Source organism: Berghia stephanieae, chromosome 2, assembly GCF_034508935.2.
Source record: "Berghia stephanieae isolate SIO BIC M18660-M18661 chromosome 2, UCSD_Bste_1.3, whole genome shotgun sequence".
NCBI classification, from domain to species: Eukaryota; Metazoa; Mollusca; class Gastropoda; order Nudibranchia; family Aeolidiidae; genus Berghia; species Berghia stephanieae.
The window spans coordinates 15,253,156-15,278,374 of NC_088361.1; the positions used below are offsets into that span (position 1 = coordinate 15,253,156).

Here is a 25,219-nt window from a genome sequence, read left to right on the forward strand (position 1 = left end):
TACCGACTTGACATGTTGTGACATAAATTCGCATCGTCTGCTATTAAATTCCTATTTACCGCTTTAGACGTTTTGCGTCTCCATAGACATCGCTGTAATCTGATAAATCTTTGGGAAAATAATGTCATTATTACTAAAACATTCAGCCCGACGCTTAAAGGGTTGAGATCAATGATCTACTATGATAACTCTATAGTCATTTCTTGTCGTGACAGATTTGTAGATGGATAGGTAGAAAGATAGACAGAGATAGATAGATAGATAGATAGATAGATAGATAGATAGATAGATAGATAGATAGATAGATAGATAGATAGATAAATAAATAGATAAATAGATAGATAGATAAATAAATAGATATATTATATATATATATATATATATATATATATATATGTATATATATATTTATAAATATATGGATTGATTGAAAGATAAATAGATAGATGGATAGAGAGATAGATAGATATAGATAGATAGATAGATAGATAGATAGATAGATAGATAGATAGATAGATAGATAGATAGATAGATAGATAGATAGATAGATAATCATAACGATGAGAGAGAGGTGGGAGAAGGATAGAACTAGAAAAGAGAGAAAGATGAAGGGACACGTCCAAGGACCACCGATTTACGAATAGGATCGATGGTGCCCTTGGGATATGGGACTCGTCAGATAATCGATTTGGAGTGAGAGAAGGGAGGAGGGATATAGTGAAGAGGGGAGGAGATAGATAGCTGGATAGATAGATGTATAGTTAGATAGGGAGAGAGAAGAGAGAAAAAGAAGAGAGAGATAAAGAGAGAGAAAGAGAGAGAGAGGAGAGAGAGATAATGAGAGAGAGAAGAGATATAGAGAGAGAAGATATAGAGAGAGAAGAGAGGAGAGAGGTAGAGAGAGAGAAGAGAGAGAGAAAGAGTAAGAGAGAGAGTAAGAGAGAGAGTAAGAGAGAGAGAAGAGAGAGATAATGAGAGAGAGAAGAGAGAGAGAAAGAGTAATAGAGAGAGAGTAAGAGAGAGAAGAGAAAGAGAGAGAGAAGAGAGAGAGTAAGAGAGAAAGAGAGAGAGAGAGAGAAAGAGTAAGAGAGAGAGAGTAAGAGAGAGAGAGAGAGTAAGAGAGAGAGAGAAGAGAGAGATAATGAGAGAGAGAAGAGAGAGAGAAAGAGTAATAGAGATAGAAGAGAGTAAGAGAGAGAAGAGAAAGAGAGAGAGAGAGAGAGAGAGAGAGAGAGAGAGAGAGACGGACAGACAAACAGACAGACAGACAATTAAACATTCAGTCAAAAGATAGAGAATGAAATAAAAATAATCTATATTACAGACAACAACAGATGTGAACCGACGTAATCATAGGAAAAAAGTCAGAAGAGGACACAGAAACGAAAGAAAACGATGCCAGAAAAACATGGGGGAAAAGCGAATCCAATTAATTGTTATGGTCTCATTGAAATGGAACTTACTTACTTACTTACTTACTTACTTGCTTGTTGCTTGCTTACTTACTTACTTACTTACTTACTTACTTGCTTACTTACTTACTTACTTACTTGCTTGCTTACTTACTTGCTTACTTGCTTCCTTACTTGCTTACTTACTTACTTACTTACTTACTTACTTACTTGCTTACTAACTTACTTACTTACTTACTTACTTACTTGCTTGTTGCTTGCTTACTTACTTACTTACTTACTTGCTTACTTATCCGAACCAGAGACCACCTGAGCTCTCGCCCTTCGGTCTCGTGCCATGACGTAGAAGTTAGACGTCTTTTGTAGTTGTTCCAGGTGACTAAAAAGTGTGTTAGTGATGCTTGGATTTGGTGGGAGGAATGTGCATCTCAGGTCTTCAAGAGGTTGCCATTCAAGCAAGTGGTGTGTTACTGTTTCATTGGGGTGTTGACATAGGGGGCAGGAACATTAAAATGGAAATATTCTCGAACCAACGGAAAATATTCACCATTACAACAATGTTAAAACAAGCCCCAAAATTGGAATCAATAGCCTGATGTCACGTCCGCCCAGCAACCAGCAGCTTGGTTCTAGACAAAGAAAATCGGTACTTTTTATTATTCTTGCTGGCTAGAACTTTTTCATATGTCATGTGATCAGAATAATATATAAAAGTCAAAACATGATCAGATTTATGTTTGTTTTTTTTTCCGCTGGATACTATTTTATGCTCGTTGGAGAAGTATTTCATAAGGGCGTCCACCATTGTTCCGACAGTTTAGAACTTGTTACTAAGTTACTATGCGTTATTACGAGGGAAGTGATGTCACGACTGTTGAAGCCTATTGACAAAACGACGCGTTTATCTCTCTCGACCCAGGTGACCTGATGGAGAATTACTGCCGTCATTACGAGGGAAGTGACGTCACGAATGTTGAACCCTATATAGTTCAGATTTCAGATCTGCAAATAATCTCACGTCTGAGAAAAGCAAAAAGAAAAAGCTGGAAGTATTGATGCTGTGCGTTTAGCCAAAGAACTCACAACTTTAGCCAGTCGGATATAACGAACCAACACAACAACAACAAAAAACTATGTTCGTCTTTAAACGTTTATAGTCTGATTGATAGAATTTAGTGAGAACTACTCACAAAAATGGCTAGAAACAATGACAAAGAGAGAACAACGACAAGTGTGTTCCTCTATTTGTGGGAAAGTAGCAGTTTCTTTAATTAAATGTTAAAGGGGGGTACAGGAATATACATAATCATTTTTATAGATTGTTGTCCGTCCGGGGAGTTGGGGGGGGGTGCAGGATAGGGAGGGAGAGAGAGAGAGAGAGAGAGAGAGAGAGAGAGAGAGAGAGAGAGAGAAGAAGAGAGAAGAAAGAGAGAAAGAGAGAGAGAGAGAGAGAGAGAAAGAGAGAAAAGAAGAGAGAGAGAAGAGAGAGAGAGAGAAGGAGAGAGAGAAGAAGAAAGAGAGAAAGAGAGAGGGAGAGAGAGAGAAGAGAAGAGAGAGAGAGAGAGGAGAGAGGAGAGTAGATAACGGATGTGTAATTGAACGAATCGAAGGAGAGACATAGTTGAGAGGATATAAGGATGTTCTAATGCATGGAAACATCGATCGTCACATTGTAAATCAATAGGGGGATGAGGGGGGGATTGACAGAGATTTCTCAATGTCAGGAAATCTTGCTTCGTCAGTGAGGAATAATGGGGGGGGGGGGGGGAGGGGGGTGAATGCATCACACAAATGACAAGAATGCTGTCTGTCGTGCCAGAGAAGGAAACATTAAGGCCAGAGACGATAATTCCCCCCCCCCCCCACCCTCCACACACACGTAGACACACACACACACACACACACACACACTCACACGCATCCATTGTTTGGCAAACACCATTATCTCATTTTTCACTCGTCGTTATTACCTTCATTCATTGTTGGTGTTTTTTTTTTTTTGTTTTTTTTTTTTTTTTTTTATTTTGTTGGTTTTTTTTTAATTTTGTTGACAAATGGGGAAAACCCGACGTGCACTTATTTGCAGGTCTGATAGACCAATTCATTATGGGCTCATTGTTGTAATGGAAATCTCAAAACAAAAATGACGCAAAATATTGTCTATAACAACAATGTTAAACTAGGCCCATCGTGATCATCATCATCATCATCATCATCATCATCATCATCATCATCATCATCATCATCATCATCATCATCATCAGAAGCAGCAGCAGCAGCATCGATTTCAACATCATCATCATCATCATCATCATCATCAGCAGCAGCAGCAGCAGCAGCAGCAGCAGCAGCAGCAGCAGCAGCAGCAACAGCATCGATTTCATCATCATCATCATCATCATCATCATCATCATCATCATCATCATCACCATCATCATCATCATTATTATTATCAGCAGCATACTCATCATTTACCTCGTACTAGTCATCATCATCATCATCATCATCATCATCATCATCATCATCATCATCATCATCATCATCATCATCACCACCGTCATCATCTTGATGATTATTTGTTCTTTTATCATCTATTTATGTGTGCTTCTCAACTTGTTTATTTATTATTGATAGGTCTTCAGTCCCATTATTGTCATGTTAGTGTTGTGTTGCAGTGCGTGATTGTGAGCATGTTTGTTTCATCATTTTCAGTTGGTCTGTGTGTGGTTGTGTGTGCATGTGTGTGGTCGTGTGTGCAGTGTGTGGTTGTGTGTGCATGTGTTGTGTGTGGCATTGTTTGTTTTGTGCATGTGTGTGGTTGTGTGTGCATGTGTGTGGTTGTTGTGCATGTGTGTGGTTGTGTGTGCATGTGTGTGGTCTGTTGTGCATGTGTGTGGTTGTGTGTGCTTGTGTGTGTGTGTGTGGTTGTGTGCTGTGTTGTGTGTGCATGTGTGTGTCGTGTGTGCATGTGTGTGGTTGTGTGTGCATGTGTGTGGTTGTGTGTGATGTGTGTGGTTGTGTGTGTGTTGTGTGTGTTGCATGTGTGTGGTTGTGTGTGCATGTGTGTGTTGTGTGTGTGCATGTGTGTGGTTGTGTGTGCATGTGTGTGTTGTGTGTGCATGTGTGTGTGTTGTGTGTTGCATGTGTGTGGTTGTGTGTGCATGTGTGTGGTTGTGTGTGCATGTGTGTGTTGTGTGTGCATGTGTGTGGTTGTGTGTGCATGTGTGTGTGATGTGTGTGTTGTGTGCATGTGTGTGTGTTGGCAGTGTGTGTTGTGTGTGGTGGTGTGTGTGGTTGTGTGTGCATGTATGTGGTTGTGTGTGCATGTGTGTGATTGTGTGTGCATGTGTGTGGTTGTGTGTGCATGTGTGTGGTTGTGTGTGCATGTGTGTGGTTGTGTGTGCATGTGTGTGGTTGTGTGTGCATGTGTGTGGTTGTGTGTGCATGTGTGTGGTTGTGTGTGCATGTGTGTGTTGTGTGTGCATGTGTGTGGTTGTGTGTGTGTGTGTGATTTGTGTGTGCATGTGTGTGGTTGTGTGTGCATGTGTGTGGTGTGTGTATGTGTGTGTGTGGTTGTGTGTTGCATGTGTGTGGTTGTGTGTGCATGTGTGTGGTTGCAGTGTGTGTGCATGTGTGTTGGGGGTTGTGTGTGCATGTGTGTGGTTGTGTGTGCATGTGTGTGGTTGTATGTGCTTGTGTGTGGTGTGTGTGCTTGTGTGTGGTTGTATGTGCTTGTGTGTGGTTGTATGTGCTTGTGTGTGGTTGTGTGTGCTTGTGTGTGGTTGTGTGTGCATGTGTGTGCTTGTGTGTGCATGTGTGTGGTTGTGTGTGCATGTGTGTGGTCGTGTGTGGTTGTGTGTGGTTGTGTGTGGTTGTGTGTGGTTGTATGTGCATGTGTGTGGTTGTGTGTGGTTGTGTGTGCATGTGTGTGGTTGTGTGTGGTTGTGTGTACATCTGTGTGGTTGTGTGTAGTTGTGTGTGGTTGTGTGTGCATGTGTGTGGTTGTGTGTGCATGTGTGGGGTTGTGTGTGGTTGTGTGTGGTTGTGTGTGCATGTGTGTGGTTGTGTGTGCATGTGTGTGGTTGTGTGTGCATGTGTGTGGTTGTGTGTGCATGTGTGTGGTCGTGTGTGCATGTGTGTGGTTGTGTGTGCATGTGTGTGGTTGTGTGTGCATGTGTGTGGTTGTGTGTGCTTGTGTGTGGTTGTATGTGCATGTGTGTGGTTGTGTGTGCTTGTGTGTGTAGCCTACGTGAGTGTGGGGTGAGTACGTGTATGTGTCCACTATAGATAGAACGAAGTTGACGTCACTCAGGTCTTTGTTATTGCTTTTTGCCATTCGCGTTTATAAGTAGTAATTCTCAATAAATTGTATTAACTGGACTATAAACGTTCAAGGTTACACATAGTTTTGTGTGTTGGTCCGTTATATTTCCGGAAGGCAATGTTGTGAGCTTCTTAGTCAAGCGCATACCATCTGTATACTATAATTAATTATATTTTTTATTGGCATCAATGTAAACCAAAATGAATTTCCATTTCTTGGGACAATAAAGTTCTATTATTATTTTTTTTATATAATACTCTCCAATAGTCGTAGCGTCACTTCCTTCCTAATGACGCATGGTAACTTAGTAACACTGGCTCTAAACTATCGGAACAATGGCGGACACCGTAATGAAATATTTCTCAGGCGACCATAAAAGCGTATCCAGAGGAAAAAAAACCCCATAAATTTGATAATGTTTTGACTTTTACACATTCTGATCAAAAGGCATATGAAAAGGGAATGAAAAGTTCTAGCCAGCATGAAGAATAAAAAGGAATGATTTTCTTTGTCTAGAACCAAGATGGCCGCCGTTGCCGGGCGGCGTGACATCAGACTACTGAATCCAATTGTGGGCTAGATTTAACATTTTTGTAACGGCTGGCGGATGTTGTGAGTTTTTTTACCTACCAGCAAAGCATTAATAGCCACCAGAAATGTCTGCAACTGCAACCGACAGAAGTTGTCTGGCTGTCATCTCGACATGACACGGTTCGCGTCAATTGACCTGTCACCAGCAGGCGTCGAGAGCAGCTTTTGTTGGAGACAGGACATGTCGCCCCTTGAGCGCCTGCCTTAAGCTCATTATACATGTACACACCCATTGTGACTGGAATGCACAGCACAGATATAGATAGTTCGAAGTTGACGTCACTCAAGCCTTTGTTGTTATATTTTGCCATCCGCGTTTGGGAGTTATTCTCACTGAACTGTATTAACCAGACTATAAAAGTTCATGGTTACACATAGTTTTGTGTGTTCATCCGTTATACTTCCGGATGGCAATGTTATGAGCTTCTCAGCCAAGCGCATACTATCTATAGATAAAATGCGCTTGCCTAAGCAGCTAACAACATTACCATCCGGAATTAAAACGGACCATCACACATGGTTAATACAGTGAAGTGAGAATTACTTATAAACGCGGATGGCAAAAAACAAAAACAAAGACTTGAGTGACGTCAACTAAGAGCTATCTATAGATAGAACGAAGATGACGTCACTCAGGTTTTTGTTATTGTTTTTTTTTCCATCCATGTTTATGAGTAATTCTCATTAAACTGTATTAACCAGGCTATAAACGTTTGTGTGTGTTGGTCCGTTATACTTCCGGATGGCAATGTTGTGAGTTTCTTATCCGTGCGCATACTATCTATAGACAGAAAAGAAGAAAAAAAGAAGCGGCATATTGTTACAATTCAAATTGAAAAGAGACAATAAGAAATAAAAATAACTAGAGCATTTATACAGAGCAACATCCACTAAACGGGTTCAAACCGCTTTACAAATGGTACAAAGCCAACAGCAACACTTAACATGTCGGATGATACCTTGACGCCTGATTTTTTTTTCTTTCCGACAGAGACAACATTACTAACGGCCAGGTTCTCTTTTTTTACACTTGAGTACAGTGAGAGAATGTCAGTAAAAAGCATTTCCCAGTGATTCAACTATGCGCAGCTCAGTGCGGGACTCGAACCCAGGACCTTCCGATCCGAAGGCGAGCTTCATATCACTAGACCATTTCGCAAAAAAAAAGCAGCTTCGATGGAATTCAAATTGAAAAGAAAGAATGAGAGAGAAATAATGCAATGTCATGTAGTGTAATATAGTGTAATATGTGCGGCTATGTGGTCTAGTGGTATGACACTCGCTTTCGGATCGGAAGGTCCTGGGTTCGAGCCTCGCGCTCGGCGCATAGTTGAGTCCTTGGAAAGGGCTCTTTACTCACATTCTCTCACCGTACCCAGGTGTAAAATGAGTACCTGGCCGTTAACAGTGTTGTCTTTGTCCGAAAAATTGTAATAGCGCCTAACAGGCGGCATGTCCCGTCCTATATGTTAAATGTTGCTGTTGGTCAGGGATCCCTTGTAAAGCGCGTTGAGCACATTGAGTGGATATTGCGCTATATAAAGCTCAATTTACTTTAATATAGGATTCTTACACTCTTGCTTTTCCGAGCGTGTTCCCAACCTCTGCACGACAGGGTTGCCAGATTAATTTCAGGCATTCTGCCAACTGGAGTTTAAAAATCTGCCAAATACCACAAAAATCTGCCAAACCGTACTATTTATAGTACCCTGTTTGAAAACTCATCAGTTGTGTTAAACAAAAAATTCTCAAGGCCGATGTCATAATTTTTTTTTCATTTCCCAAGTTTAAAAAAAAAATCACTAATACATAAAAATTGCCATGGAAAACGTGGAGTAGACCTATAGATAGAATGCACTTGGCCAAGGAGTTCACAACATTGCCATCCGGAAGTATAACGGACCAACACACAAACTCTGTGTAACCATGAACTTTTATAGTCTGGTTAATACAGTTTAGTGAGAACAACTCACAATCGCGGATGGCAAAAACAATAACAAAGGCCTGAGTGACGTCATCTGCATACTATCTATACATTCATCCCTTGGCCTCGGAAAATGAAATCTGCCAAATATCTGCGAAACTGCCAAACCGATTTTTCTCTGCCAGACGACTTCAAATTCTGCCCAAAAAAAAAAGGACATTTGGCAGAAAATCTGCCAAATTGGCAACCCTGCTGCACTACCCTGCGAGTCCGCGTTGGGAATAAAGGTCAAATTCTAAAATGCAAGAGAGTGAGAAATCTTTTATTCCAGCCCTCAATCGATTTCCATTTCGTCATCTCTGAGTAAAAGACATTTTCAAAAATATTTAAATGATACTTTTTTTTTTTAAATCTAATTTTAGTGAATTGTAACGTTTGGTAATCTGACGTCACAAATAATTGTTGTAAACTTTATATTATTACGCGTTAATATTCAATATAATAATATAGATAGTTCGAAGATGACTTCACTCAGGCCTTTATTATTGTTTTTGCCATCCGCGTTTTTTAGTTGTTCTCACTAAACTGTATTAACCAGACTATAAAAGTTCATGGTTACACAGAGTTTGCGTGTTGGTCCGTTATACTTCCGGATGGCAATGTTGTGAATTCCTTGGCCAAGCGCATTCTATCTATAGTTTATTCCTCCAAAAACCGGAAATTCGTTAACCGACGTGGCATGCATAAAAATGTATAAATTAATGTATTTAGGGAGAGTGATGGAATAATAATTAATTCTCATACAAAGACAGTTGATTACACAAAACTCAAATACTATTACAACTCTAAAGTAAATATCAGTCCTTCAGAGACATGGGGCCCGTGGAGCTGGCGTTTATCCCGGTTTCTATAGCGTGAAATAGCGTGGACAATAGCAATTTGCTTGTAATTCTTTGGGCAGGACGCAAGTCTATCGCAAAGTAATTTCTGCCAAATCTAACGGACGCAGCTGCCCATGGGGGAGGGGGGGGGGGGGGAAATAAATAATCTTTATTGCACCCGGGATCGATCTTGGTCCGTTTGCGTGTGAAGCTAGTGCTCTACCAACTGAACTATTGAGACAGATAGACAGATAGCTAGATGAACGTACTGACTGATTGATAGATATAAATCGAAGACCTTTACATAATTGCCCACCACCCAATGCCCGTGGGGCACGGTATGCGTTCCGTAGGCGTCGTCCTCCATCACAGCACCCGGCTCTTCAGTCAGATTACGCTGATTACGCACGTCCCCCTGACCTGCGTGTCGTTCTTACACGGAATCTCTCATTATCTCTCTCTCTATCTCTATCTCTCTCTCTCTCTCTCCCTCTCTCTCTCTCTCACTCACTCTCCTCACACACACCTCTCTACTCTCTCTCACACACAAATCCCCACACACACATCACTCACACTCCATCTCACCCTACTCTCTCTCACCTCACCACACTACTCACTTCTCTCCCCTTTTCTCTCTCTCACACATATACGCACACACACACACACTATCACACTCTCACTCCATCTCACCCTCCCTTACTCTCTCTCTCTCTCTTTCTCTCTTCCTCTCTCTCTACCTCTCTCTCTCTCTCACACACACACACACATACGCACACACACACGATCACTCACTCTCACTCCATCTTACACTCCCTTACTCTCTCTCTCTCTCTCTTTCTCTCTCTCTCTATCTATCTCTATCTCTCTCTTTCTCTCTCACACACACATACGCACACACACACACGATCACTCACTCTCACTCCATCTCACCCTCCCTCACGTTCTCTCTCACTCTAGCTCTCTCTATCTCTCTCTCTCTCTCTCTCTCTCTCTCTATATATATATATATATATATATATATATATATATATATATATATATATATATATATATACTAGTGATCAAAAGAGAGTATACACTTGTTTTACCTACAGAATTGGTATGCAATATAGGTCTGTTTTATTTAAAACCTATGTGTAATCATAGTGATATCATTTATCTTTCATTTTGTTAGAATTTGTAACGTTTATGGTTGATCCTGTATGCATCTTAGACTTTCTAAAACACGATCTTCAAAAAGGGAAGTAACAAGTCAAAACATACAATATAATACTGACAAATAACGACATTTTAATAAAATTACTTGCGTTCATTTCATTTGAAGTGAAGGTGAATCTAATTCAATTAGTAACGAGTATGTCACCCGTTCGCTCCAATCACAGCATTGCATCTCCTACGCATGGAATTGGTCAATCTGGCCAGCTGGTGTTGAGGAATGTTATCCCAAGCTGTTCTCATGGCGTGGAACATTTGTTGTTCATTTGGCGGGTCGAATGAACGAACTTGGCGGCCGATTATGTCCCACACATGTTCTATTGGATTTAGATCGGGGGATATTGCAGGCCACAGGCTAATAACGTTCACATTATTTGTTGCCTTAAAATCCCTTGTTACAATAGATAGAATGCGCTTGGCCAAGGAGTTCACAACATTGCCATCCGGAAGTATACCGGACCAACACACAAACTCTGTGTAATCATGAACTTTTATAGTCTGGTTAATACAGTTTAGTGAGAACAACTCACAAACGCGGATGGCAAAAACAACAACAAAGGCCTGAGTGACGTCATCTTCGAACTATCTATAGCTTGATGATATGTTGCATGGTCGTCTTGAAGTGAAAATTTAGGATGTTCATGTAAAATTGGAATAGCATGGGGTTGTAAAATGTGCTGGATGTACCTTGCACCGGTTAGGAATGCATTTACTTGGACTAGAGGTTTTCTATAGTCTCTGCGTATAGATAGAATGCGCTTGGCTGAGAAGCTCATAACATTGCCATCCGGAAGTAAAACGGACCAACACACAAAACTGTTTGTATTCATGAACGTTTATAGTCGGGTTAATATGGTTCAGTGAGCATTACTCATAAACGCGGATGGCAAAAAACAATAACAAAGACCTGAGTGACGTCATCTTCGAACTATATATTCCACCCCACACCATGACTTGTCCATATCCTCTGTTTGGGGATTCCAAGACACAAGAATCGTGAAATCACTCGTGTGATCTTCGGTAACAACGTAATCTACCGTCATTTCGTCCAATCACAAAGCTCATTCATCTGAGCAGAGAACAAATGACCACGCGTGCGTTGTCCAGCGTAGATGAGTACGGGCCAACCGGTGATGTGCTCCAAGAAGTTGTTGCATCAACGAACGATAAGATAATATCATGCTCTCTAAATCTGCAACGAACAGTGTGTCGACTAATTCATGTACCTGGGAACTCTAGAAAGTTTCAGTCGCCGTCCTAAAATAATTCCGTAGATGTAGGGTGCGTATAAAATGGTCCTCACCTTGTGTTGTTACTCTTGGTCTGCCATTTCGATTTCGGTCCCTTACCGTTTGTGTTATTTCAAATCGATCCACTAACGAATATACAGTTCTCCTTGTGATATTAAACATTCTTGCGACATTGGTCACAGGCTGTCCAGCTTGAAGATGACCAAAGGCACGCGCATGTTGTTCTAAACTAAGTCGTGGCATCGCGTAGATTAATGGATGGTATTTTGTATTGTGTTTTCCTGCCTTGAAAATAGTTCAAGAAGACACGGATGACAAAAAAATTAATCTACGCTCTTCCTGTCCACAGTAAGGGGTTAAAAGGTTATTTTAGCACGTGCGCGAGTTTGTGTGTTGGTCCGTTATACTTCCGGATGGCAATGTTGTGAACTCCTTGGCCAAGTGCATTCTATCTATATCTCTTTCAAACATATTCATTCACAAAAATTGTTTGTGTGTTTGTGTTAGAGCGAGAGAGAGAGAGAGAGAGAGAGAGAGAGAGAGAGAGAGAGAGAGAGAGAGCGTGTGTGTGTGTGTGTGTATCTGTATTTGCGTGCTGCGCATGCGTAGAAGGACTGTTGTTTGTCTCTTTAACAAGCTATCCAATTATTCTCAAGTTGTTTTGTGTGGCCAAAATAATCAAATGTATCAAAAACAAAACACGACCTAAAAAAGAATTCTGATAATGGCCAGCGGGCTATTGTCTGGCAATGCACCTATTTTCAGAATATTTTTTTCCGCTAAACTTGTTATTTACGGAACTCTTGAAAAACGCAATTTTTTTAAAATTTAGCCAGAAAACTCGTCCTTGAAGTATCGATCGATTTAAGAAACCCACATGTTGGCAAAAAGTACCAAACCTGGGACTCTACAAAGTCCCTCTTAACACCTAAGTTTGAGAGTTTTTTTTACCAAGGTAAAGGTCATTTAAATTGATCTATATTTGGCATCCGAGTTTTCTGGCCAAATTTTTTGATGCGAGTTTTTTTTTACCAGAGTGTTCACTGTCGATGCGTGAATTTGAGTAAAGAGCCTTTTCCAAGGACTCAACTATGCGCCGAGCGAATCTCGAAGCCAGGACCTTCTGATCTGAAAGCGAGTGCCATACCACAAGACCACATATTCGCATTCACACAAGACTACATTGCTATAGACAGAACGAAGTTGACGTCACTCGGCGGGTCTTTGTTATTGTTTTTGCCATCGAGAAATACGCTTCAACAGTCGTGACGTTACTTCCCTCGTAATGATGCATGATGACTTAGTTTCTGGCTCTAAACTTTCGGAACAATGGCGGACGCCCTTATGATATATTTCTCCGACGAGCATAAAAGCGTATCCAGATGAAAAAAACCCATTATAAATCTGATCATGTTTTGACTTTTACACATTCTGATCACATGACATATGAAAAGTTCTAGTCAGCATGAAGAATAAAAAGTACCGATTTTCTTTGTTTAGAGCCACTATGGCTGCCTTTGCTGGGCGACGTGACATCAGACTATTGAATCCAATTCTAACTAAACTGTATTATCCAGATAATAAACGTTTAAGGTTACACACAGTTTTGTGTGTTGGTCCTTTGTAACAAAGATCTGAGTGACGTCAACTTCAAAAAATCTATAGATAGTTCGAAGATGACGTCACTCAGGTCTTTGTTATTGTTTTTTGCCCTCCGCGTTTATGAGTAATTGTCACTAAACTGTATTAACCTGACTAATAAACGTTCCTGGATACCCTTAGTTTTGTGTGTTGGTCCGTTATACTTCCGGATGGCAATGTTATGGGCTTCTTAGCCAAGCGAACACTTTCTATAGATAGTGTGCGCTTGGCTAAGAAGCTCACAAAATTGCCATCCGGAAGTATAACGGACCAACACACAAAACTATGTGTATCCATGAACGTTTATAGTCAGGTTAATACAGTTTAGTGAGAAGAATTCATAAACGTGGATGATATCGAGGGAAGGCGGTTAAAGGAAAGATGATCTAATATTAGAAGGTAAAGTTTATCTAAGCCTACGGAAATATAACTGGAGTGAGATGAATTCAGTTCTTATTAAAATAAAAATTTAATAATTTGTTTTGTTAAAATTGCACATGCTGGATTTGTTTTCTGTTTGTTGTTTTATTTGTTTGTTTGTTTGTTTGTTTTGGTTAACATAGCACATACTGTGTAGTTTATTTTTGTTTTTAAACAGCATTAGTTTTCTTGTTGTGTAATCTGTGAAAATAAATAAGTAATATCAGGCAGCTGAAGTTGTGGACTGTAAAATGTAATAACAAAAAATGAATATAATAGGTTCAAAAAAGAACAAAATACAAAATACGTAACGTTTTGGGCTCAAAACTCTTCTTCGGTCAACAACAAAACCATTGATACCATCACTCATAACACAGGCAGACGCCAGGGAAACTTTTGGAATGGCTGCTGGCTGATGTCTGAAAAAAAAAAAAAAAATGAAAGGAAGGATCTTGAATTGTCATTTTGGAAGAAGAAGGGATTTGAACCCGGAACGTTCCGTATTTGGTAATTTGTTGGGTTTTTTTTTCAAAAATCTTTTATTTATTTTTGTACACTATGTTTTACAGAATATAATATAATGTTTGAAAATAACGTAACCCAAATATTATATTATATATATATATATATATATATATATTATATATATATATATATATATATATATATATATAATCAGGGGATCAAGTTGTTTTTTTTTTTTTTTTTTTTTTTTTTGTTTTTTTTTTTTTTGGGGGGGGGGGGGGCGTAATTTTGGGTGTGTTTTTTTTTTCTTTAGGGCCATTAGGTCAATGGACCCGGAGTTTATCCCGGTTTCTATAACCTGAACCGGACAATAACAATTGCTACCCTTTTGATTTGACGCTAGTCTATCGCAAAGTACTTTCCTCCAGAACTAATAGATCCAGCTACCCAATCACCGTCGAGTGGACAGGGGGTGGGTGTTGTAAGAGGGGGGGGGGGGTAGACAGAAAAAAATCTCGACTTCACCCGGAATTGATCTTGGTCACTTTGATTGTGAAGCGAGTGCGCTACCAACTGAGCTATCGGGACCCCCTAAAACTTCGATAAAATAGTCTTTAAAATTTTATATCATTCTGACCAAAACAAAAAAAAAAACAGACAAAAAAAAAAGCAAAAACACAATCAAACTGAAACAAAAACAAATAAGATGTCACTAGATTGGTCTTCAGTCTAGCAGCCCCTGTTTATTGCTTTAATGATGATGGTAATGATTTTGGCTCAAATCCAAACGCGTACCTATTTGCAGGTCTGATAACCCAAATTATTGTCATCGTTGTAATGGTAGTAACCTATAATCTCAAACCAACGCAAAAATGTTGGTCCATGTTAAAACAGACCTATATTTTATATAATAATTTCGCTCGGTTATCTGACCTGAAAATATGAGCACTTTGCGCAGAACGCTTTGTCCTAACATCAATAATGAAATAACTTCGTCCCATGGTGACAGCATCCTGAAATTGCATTACTCATTAAGTCGTCTGTACCAAAATCCGCCGTACTTTGATAAAATAACTATTTAACATTCTGATTGTGCGGTTATGTGGTCTAGTGGTATGACACTCGCTTTCGGATCGGAAGGTCCTGGGTTCGAGCCTCGCGCTCGCGCATAGTTGAGTCCTTGGAAAAGGCTCTTTACTCACATTCTCTCACCGTACTCAGGTGTAAAATGAGTACCTGGCCGTTAACAGCGTTGTCTTTGTCCGAAAAATTGTAATATCGCCTAATAGCCGTCATGTCCCGTCCTACATGTTAAATGTTGCTGTTGACCAGGGACCCCTTGTAAAGCGCTTTGAGCACATTTAGTGGATATTGCGCTATATAAAGCTCAATTTAATTTAATTTAATCAGAAGAGAAAAAAAATCCTAATCCCCTGTATCCTACTGATTGAATGACCACGAATCCCAACTTATTAAAAACTCCTTAACTTTTTCTTGTTAGAATTATAAAAAGTAATATACAAAATTGAATATAATTGCTTCAAAATAGAGCATTTAAAAAATTACAAACAAACACGGGACGTTTCGGGTTCAAAATCCGTCTTCAGTCAACAACAACAAAAAATACTCAAACCATCCAAAGATTTTACTTTATACTGGTTTTTAGTGAATATTTATGTTGTCATTGTTTTGTTTGGGTTTTTTTTTTTTTTTTTGTTTTTTTTTCTTTTTTTTTTTTTTTTTTTGTTGTTGTTGGCTTAAGAAGGATTTTAAGCCCGAAACTCTCCATGGTACTTTGTTTGAGTTTTTTAGGGGCTTTGTGGGGGGGAAGGGGGAATTGGATTTTTTTTTTTAATCTGTAAATTTCATTTTTGTTCAATACATTATACATCCATAATCCTAGCAGCTTCATATCACTCTATTAGAATTGTTCGGCTATGTGCTCTAGTGGTATGACACTCGCTTTCGGATCGGAAGGTCCTGGGTTCGAGCCTCGCGCTCGGCGCATAGTTGAGTCCTTGGAAAAGACTCTTTGCTCACATTCTCTCACCATACTCAGGTGTAAAATGAGTACTTGGCCGTAAACAGCGTTGTCTTTGTCCGAAAAATTTTATTATATCGCCTAACAGGCGGCATGTCCCGTCCTACATGTTAAATGTTGCTGTTTACCAGGGACCCCTTGTAAAGCGCTTTGAGCACATTTAGTGGATGTTGCGCTATATAAAATCTCAATTTTATTTTATTTATTTTATTTAAGTTTTTTGGCAATTTTGGGGCGCCATTCTATGATATAGAATGACCGATTTTCGGATCGATTTCTAACATGGCTTTTCGTCAGCTCATGGCAGTCCGTATATTATAAAGGACGTGGGAATCTGGCCACAGAACCAGCAAACAAAGCGACAGCAAATTACCTAATCTAAAGTCAATGCCGGTGTTCTGTATTGTTTACTCACCCCTCCAAATGACTTGACTGAAGTCCCATAGCTATAAGATTTACGTAATAATCTCCCCTCACCCCCCCCCCCGCCCCTACCCACATATCTCTCTCTCTCTCTCTCTCTCTCTCTCTCTCTCTCTCTCTCTCTCTCTCTCTCTCTCTCTCTCTCATCTCTTTCTTTCTTTCTTCTTTCTCTCTCAATCTCTATTCTCTATCTATTTATATATCTATTATTCATCATCTATCAATCTACCTATCTATCTATCTATCAGCAATTTCTCGGCCATATCTATCTATCTTCTATCTATCTATCTATTATCTATCTATCTATCTATCTATCTATCTACTATCTATTCTATCTATCTATCTCCTATCTATCTATCTATCTATCTTCTATCTATCTATCTATCTATCTATCTATCTATCTATCTATCTATCTATCTATCTATCTATCTACTATCTATCTACTCTATCTATCTATCTCATCTATCTACCTATCTATCTTCTATTCTATTATCTACTATCTATCTATCTATCTATCTACAATCTATCTATCTATCTATCTATCTATCTATCTACTATCTATCTATCTATCTATCTACTCTATCTATCTATCTATCTATCTATCTATCTTCTTATCTATCTATCTATCTATCTATCTATCCTCACCTATCTATCTATCTATCATTCTATCTATCTATCTTCTATCTATCTATCTATCTATTCTATCTATTATCTATCTATCTACCTATTCTATCTATCTATCTACCATATCTATCTATCTATCTATTCTATCTATCTTCTATCTATCTATCTATCATCTCTATTATCTTCTATCTATTATCTTCATACTCTATCTATTATCTAACTATATTATCTATATCTATCTATCTACTTACATACATACACATATCTATACTAAATCATTCATAATACTCAACTATTATAGTACTTAACTTAACATACACATATCATACATATCATTCATACATATAACAAACAGACAGACAGAATGACAGACAGGACAGAAACAGACTATGACAGACAGACGACAGAAGGCAGACAAGATAGAGAGACAGACATAAAGACGAACGGATAGACAGACAGACAGACATAAAGACGAACGGATGGACAGACAGACAGACATAAAGACGAACAGATAGACAGACAGTCAGACATAAAGACGAACGGATAGACAGACAGACATAAAGACGAACGGATAGACAGACAGACAGACAAACAGACAGACACCTAAACGGACGATGGACGAACGTATACCACACCCTAATAAAGCACCCAAAACCATTTCAGTGACTTGATGGCGATGAAATTGCCTTCCATGTCCCAATTACCCTCATCAAAACCAGTGTCCCCCATGGGAAGACTCATAGCTGACCACTACCTCACCATCAACTGGACGTTCGGACGTTATGCGGCTATGTGCTCTAGTGATATTACACTCGCTTTCGGATCGGAAGGTCCTGGGTTCGAGCCTCGCTCGGCGCATAGTTGGTTGAGTCCTTGGAAAAGGCTCTTTACTCACACTCTCACCGTACTCAGGTGTAAAATGAGTACATGGCGGTTTACAGCGTTGTCTTTGTCCGAAAAATTGTAATATCGCGCATAGTTGATTGAGTCCTTAGAAAAGGCTCTTAACTCACATTCTTCTCTCACCGCACTTAGGTGTAAAATGAGTACCTGGCCGTTAAACAGCGCTGTCTCTGTCGGGAAAAAATTTAATATCGCCTAACAGGAGTCATGACCCTAAATGTTATGTATTGCTGTTGGCCAAAGACCCACTGTAAAGCGCTTTGAGCACGTATAGTGGATATTGCTATATATAAAAGATCAATTTAATTTAACGATATGAGGCTGTAGTCATTGGATACATTTTGGAGTCTTAAGTCTTATCGCTCTGGCCTCTTACTACCCTACCCTTCGTTAAACTATTAACGCTGTGTGTGTTTAGGTAAAATACTCACAAGATTCACCAGTCTAAATTAACGTAAGATAAAGATCTGAACACATGTGCATGAGAGGTGCTAAACAAAACAAGAAAGAAAAATACAAGAAAAAAAAAAACATCCCAAAAAATCAGTCTACCTCGACTGGGGATCGAACCTCAGACCTTCTGATTACCGGTCAGACGTGCTACCATTACACCACATTAACGTACCAACACACAAGACTGTGTGAAACGTTAAACGTTTGTAGTCTTGAGTGATATAATTTATTACGGAGAGTTGCTCACTAATAGGCTGTCTCAAATAATAACAAGTGCTGAGAGCGCTGGGGGCTGCCTGAAGCATGGGCTCTTAAAATACTAAGAAAATGGTGGAAATGGAAAAGCTTCGGATGATGAGATGTTGATGATGTTGATGATGGTGATGACGACGACGACGATGATGATGATGATGATGATGATGATGACGACGACGACGATGATGATGATGATGATGATGATGATGATGATGATGATGATGATGATGATGATGATGATGATGAAAAAAGAAGGAGAAGAAGAAGAAGAGAGAGGCGGAAGAGGAAGAAGGAGGAGAAGGAGGACTTCCCCAAACCTATTGCTTCCCCGCACTTTTCTGTATGGAGTTTCAAGATCATCAATAAACGGCCTGCTATTTTTATTATACCAACATTACACTGATATGATTTGTCTGAATCTAGATCCACAACGATCACTCATGTTGATCCTAATAATAAAAGAGTGGCCCAAAGTCATATATTATTATTATCATGGTATCTCAATGTCCGCTGATTATTGGAGTATACGCTACCGCTGATTATTGGAGTACACGATTCCCCTGATTATTGGAGTACACGCTTCCCCTGATTATTGGAGTAACACACTTGAGCGTAAAATTGATTCTAATATCCATTTATAAATCCAAGCCAATCTTTTCCCCCTTGTCAGAAGAACGATAGTAACATTGACCCTTGGCTTTGGGTGTTTTATTGGATTGCTGTCTTAAGGGAGGCTAAAACATGTTTGGCGGTTTAGATGGTTGAAGGAAAGGCAAGGTTGTCCCTAGAGAACTCTTAACAAAACAGGAAGTGACGTTTCACCTTCACTCGGCCAAATGATGGGTGCGGATGGATGTTGGGCAGTTTCCGATCCCAAAGGTTGCGGAGCCTCTCTAGAGTTTTGTTCATTTATGCTAATGTCCATTGCAGACAGTTAAAGATTCTAGGTAACAACAAGATATGAAGTGAATAGAAAAGTGCCAGAAGACAATAGAGAATAAAAAATTTTCGCGGCGGTGGTGGGGTTTGAACCTGCGACCTTATTGGTACGACAACTCCGCCTGGCAGGTGAGAGCGTGGCTCTACCGTGTGAGCTATCCACGAACACAAAATATTCGTTTCAAACCCAAAGTCATTACTAGATCCCTCTCTCACCCACTTCTTGAGACCGCCGATTCGTTCGTACACCACCATCGCGAATAATTTTGACCAGCAGTTAAGCTTAATAGCCAATATTCTCAACACAAACATATAACATAGAAACGATTGAGACATTGAGTATGCTCCGGTGTATGGGGTGAATTTTTAATTCAGAAAAGTGAGTGGAGCAGGCACTTATGTTGGTAACAACAAGATATGAAGTGAATAGAAAAGTGCCAGAAGACAATAGAGAATAAAAATTTTTCGCGGCGGTGGTGGGGTTTGAACCTGCGACCTTATTGGTACGACAACTCCGCCTGGCAGGTGAGAGCGTGGCTCTACCGTGTGAGCTATCCACGAACACAAAATATTCGTTTCAAACCCAAAGTCATTACTAGATCCCTCTCTCACCCACTTCTTGAGACCGCCGATTCGTTCGTACACCACCATCGCGAATAATTTTGACCAGCAGTTAAGCTTAATAGCCAATATTCTCAACACAAACATATAACATAGAAACGATTGAGACATTGAGTATGCTCCGGTGTATGGGGTGAATTTTTAATTCAGAAAAGTGAGTGGAGCAGGCACTTATGTTGGTAACAACAAGATATGAAGTGAATAGAAAAGTGCCAGAAGACAATAGAGAATAAAAATTTTTCGCGGCGGTGGTGGGGTTTGAACCTGCGACCTTATTGGTACGACAACTCCCTACTGGTCCAATTCAAAGACCACAACTTAAGGGGCAGCGTGGCTCAGCGGTACGGTTTTTGCTTCGTACCCAAAAGGTAGCGAGTTCGATCACCCGCCACTGCGTTGTGTGGCCTTGAGCAAGTCACCTAGCCCTAGCTCACTTTGCGGCGCTGCACTGCGGCTGACGCCTGGGTTATTCCAGTCTTCCCTAGGAATAGACTCTAAAGACAAATTTCCCCTTGGGGATGAATAAAGGGAATTTTATTTATTTTTTATTTTTAAAATAATATTCGGCGATGAACAAGGTTTTTCTTTCACATTCCCAATACGCTCTTAACCCTTTTAAGCCTCTCCTTACCACCTACAGCAAAATCGTCACATTTGTTACGACACAAAATACTTTTTTTTTCTTTTTCAGATATATTTTGTACATCACCATGGTCTTAGTTTAACTAATAAGAACATAAAGTTGTTTTGTAGAGAGATTGCTGGAGTTTAAAAAATCTATTTTTCTGCTGGTTAAGCCTGTCATTTTTGGGAAAATACTGAAAATCATCGGTAAGGAGAGAGTTAAGGACTTCCTTTATGGGTGGCATAAAGTTGCTTCTTTTGAAAATTCTCTTGTAAATCGCGTTGAGCATGCTCAGTAGTTATTGCTCTATAAGAATGTTTTAGTTTGTTTTTTACACGCATCCATGGGCAAGACACTATATATTTCATGGATAAAACAAATGGGAAATTTAATTTCATTTTCTTATCTCCCCAGATTACTCCATCTTACTCCTGGTCGAAGGAGGTCGCTTGTCCAATACAGACACATATCAGGTCAGAGGTCATCCCTTTCGCTGTTTTCTCTCTTATGCTGTCCTCTGAAAGAAAAAAAAACCAGGAATTTAAAATTTTGACCAGAAAAATTGTCCTTCAAATATCGATCGATTAAAATGAGCCTCATCTTGGCAAAAAACTCTCAAACCTGGGACTCCACGAAAGTGTTTGAGAGTGTTTGCCAAGATGAGGGTCCATTTAATCGATCGGTATTTGAAGGACGAGTTTTCTGGCCAAAGTTTTAAATGCCGTTTTTTTTTTTCAGAGAAAAGCAGTGGGTTTATTGGGGGGTTTTTTTTGGTGTTTTTTCTGTCTCTTTTTTTTTTATTTAACTTCAGGCATGGGAGACACCAAATGTTTGTCGTTGCTTTGCCAATTTAGATTTATCTCCGTCTTTTAAATACGACAATAAACAGGTATAGGTATATTGACTTTTAAAAAAAAAAGAAGAAAAAGAGAACAGCAGTGTTAATATTTGGTGTTTATATTGGATGAAGCAAGTGTTGGAAATTGAATTTCGACTTGAATTCTTAAATTTATCTATGTCAACTTTATATTCCTCTATCCAGGATAATGAATTTATAAATTGATCTTAAAGACGGAATATTTTGAATTTTCGTTGATTTTGATTTTAGAATAAATTTTGTATGCCCAACCAGGTAAAGTGTCAGTTTGATGATGGTAGGTGTAAAATAATCATATCGGTACCTTTGAAATAAATGCCATTAGAATGATTCCTTTACCTATAGCTGTATACTTCATGATCATCAACATCCACATCATCAACATCCACATCATCATCATCATCATCATCATCATCATCATCATCATGATCATCATCATCATCGCCACCACCACCACCACCATCATCATGATTATAACCATCATTATCATGTTCAATACAATGTATAAATCCTCTCTCCTTCCTCTTTACCCCAACAGGACATGGTACTGGTCACATTTGGAAGGCCGGGGTTTTATATACTTACAGCCCTACAATTCCTCTACCCCTTTATAGGTGAGTTAGAAAATTGATAATATGCGTTTAATTTTAAAAACTCACACCATCCGCCAGCCGGATAAAACGTACCAATACACAAACTTATGGGTACCCTTCAACGATTATCATCATCATCATCATTGCCTTTTTCACCCTGGGTCAGGGTATAGGCCACAGACAAACAGTTTCCATCCTTCTCTATCCCGAGCTAACTTTTTTTATCTCATTCCAGGTCTTACCACTTCTCTGTATATCAGCTTCTTTAATTCTTCTCCGTGTTCCTCGTGGCTTTCCCCTTGATCTTCTGCCATGAGGGTTCCAGTCCAATACTTTCTTTGTTATAGTGGAGTCATTCTTTCTAAGCGTGTGTCCAATCCACCTCCGTCGTCTTCTTCCTATTTCCTCTCCCACTGGTTTCTGCTGTACAGTCCTATAAATAAGTCTGGCGACCACCAAACGTTTATAGATTGTCTAAAAATAAAAACAAAGAGCTGAACGACGTCAATCTCGTTCTATCTATACGCATGTGCCTGTGCACATGGGCATTCTAAAGAAATGATGATTCCTCATTAATTCAAATGTAATTATACGTACTTGTGTATGCTAATTAGTGTTCCGACGGCAAATATATTCAAGAGAGTATGTAAATGCATCCTAAGGCTGAAAAATACAACTATTGATTTACATATGTGAGTGCATATAATATATATATATATATATATATATATATATATATATATATATATATATATATATATATATATATATATAATATTCCATTATCTTCCGTCGCCCATCTCTCCAGCAAAAAAAAAACAACAACAAACAAACAAAATTTAAGCCCGTGTGGTATGACACTCACTTTTTCACCCAGACGTCTCTGGTTCGAAATCCTTTGAAAATGGCATAATTTTATTGATTCAATGTTTATTCATCTATTCGTTCGGCTTATGAATAATTCTCTTAAAAGCTGAACCACTTTGTTTTAGATAGTTATTCTTATAGCAAACATATTTTGGTATGGCAGAAAGTTCTTTAGTCGGAGTCCAGCTTCTTGTCCTATGCTGGGAAAGTACGTCTGCTAACCATTCGTTCGCATCTGTGCGGCTGTGTGTTCTAGTGGTATAACACTAGCTTTCGGATCGGAAGGTCCTGGGTTATTGCCTCGCTCGGCGCTTAGTTGAGTCCTTGTAAAAGGCTCTTTACTCACATTCTCTCACCGTACTCAGATGTAAAATGAGTACCTGACCGTCAAGAGCGTTGTCTCTGTCCGAAAAAATTGTAATATCGCCTAATAGGCGTCATGTCTCGTCCTTCACGTTAAATGGACCCCTTGTAAAGCACTCTGAGCATGTTTAGTGGATATTGCTCTATATAAAAGCTCATTTTTTTCATAAAAAAGCGACAATCCCCTCTACCTTATAAAGTTCAAATGACATTTCTTTTTTAAAATGTCCGGCTATGTGGTCTAGTGGATCAAGCATTCGTCTTCTGACCGGAAGGCACGAGTCCCCTTCTGAGAGCGCATTGTTGAGTATTCAGAAAAGGCTCTTTACTCACATTCTCTCACCGTACTCGGGTGTAAAATGAGTACCTGGCCGTTAAGAGCGTTGTGTTTGTTCGAAAAAAGATATCACCTAACAGACACCATGTCTCGTCCTGTACGTTAAGTGTTGCTGTTGGCTACGAGCCCATTGTAAAGCGATTTGGCAAGCTAAATGTATATTACTCTATATAAACGTTCAAATTTAGAATACTCCAAAACAACAGGAAAATAACCATTAATTTTTTATTTTTTTTTGAATTTATCTTAAATTTTAAAAATGACGATTATTTTGTTTTGTCTTTCATTAAAAAAAATAAACTTTTAAGCTATCGCCTCCTCTCAAATCCTCTTGACTTGTTGTTGATAAAACGGTAGAAAATTGAGTGGGTTCGAATTAGACCGACCGTCTGGGGGAAGAACTGCCGATAATCTCTTGGTGTGAGTACTTGACATGAGCTCACAGCCAATTCACATTCGTTCGTGCCGCTATTCTCTGATCAAGAATAATCTACTTCCGGTCTTCCTTCCGGTTTGTTCCGTTCCCCTAGAGAAATGTCTGCCTTTATATGCTGACAGTTTGATGGCTGTTGCCATGGGAACTGTTTACAGCTTTTAATCTTCGAACGATCCTTTGACGCTCATTTTTGGCTGGTTTCTATTATTATCATTAAGGTTCGAGAGAAAAAGAGGAAGGCGGCTATAGGCAATGTAGTTAAAGATAATTTGGAAATAGAGTCAAAAATATAAGATTAGTGACTTCCGCCACGATTCCTGGCCGCCGTGACATAAGCGTCACGTGGAATATCACGTGACACCATAGGGATGACGTAATTTGATTACCAAACGCCGTGTTATTTTTTACTTCTGTTTTCAACGTGCCCGTCTCCAATTCCCGTTCTTTCTTTTGAAGACGCAATAGAACAACATTGATTATACCCCCCCCCCCCACCCCCTGGTGACAGAACTGAGGAAGACAATGGCGTTCTTTCATCTATTAGACAGACAATCAAACATAAAGACAAGTTGAAGGGGAACGGAGAAGAAGAGGAAGAAGACAGTATATATACCCTTGAGTCTTCTTCTTCTTCTTCCTCTTCTTCTTCTTCTTCTTCCTCTTCTTCATCTTCTTCTTCTTCTTCTTCTTCATCATCATCATCGTCATCTTCTTCTTCTTCTTCTTCTTCTTCTTCTTC

At 39.3% G+C, this 25,219-nt stretch overlaps 1 protein-coding gene across 4 annotated transcripts in view; it reads left to right on the forward strand.

Moving 5' to 3' along the window:
* The window catches only part of LOC144964379 (putative sodium-coupled neutral amino acid transporter 11), a 174,956-nt gene that overhangs the window by 105,994 nt on the left and 43,743 nt on the right, over window positions 1–25,219 (forward strand). For all 4 annotated transcript variants that reach the window (XM_078898557.1, XM_078898554.1, XM_078898555.1 and 1 more), the window contains 2 exons: window positions 21,422–21,480; window positions 22,423–22,498. In XM_078898557.1, coding sequence (XP_078754683.1) covers window positions 21,422–21,480; window positions 22,423–22,498 — 135 coding nt within the window. The remainder of the gene's footprint in view (window positions 1–21,421; window positions 21,481–22,422; window positions 22,499–25,219) is intronic.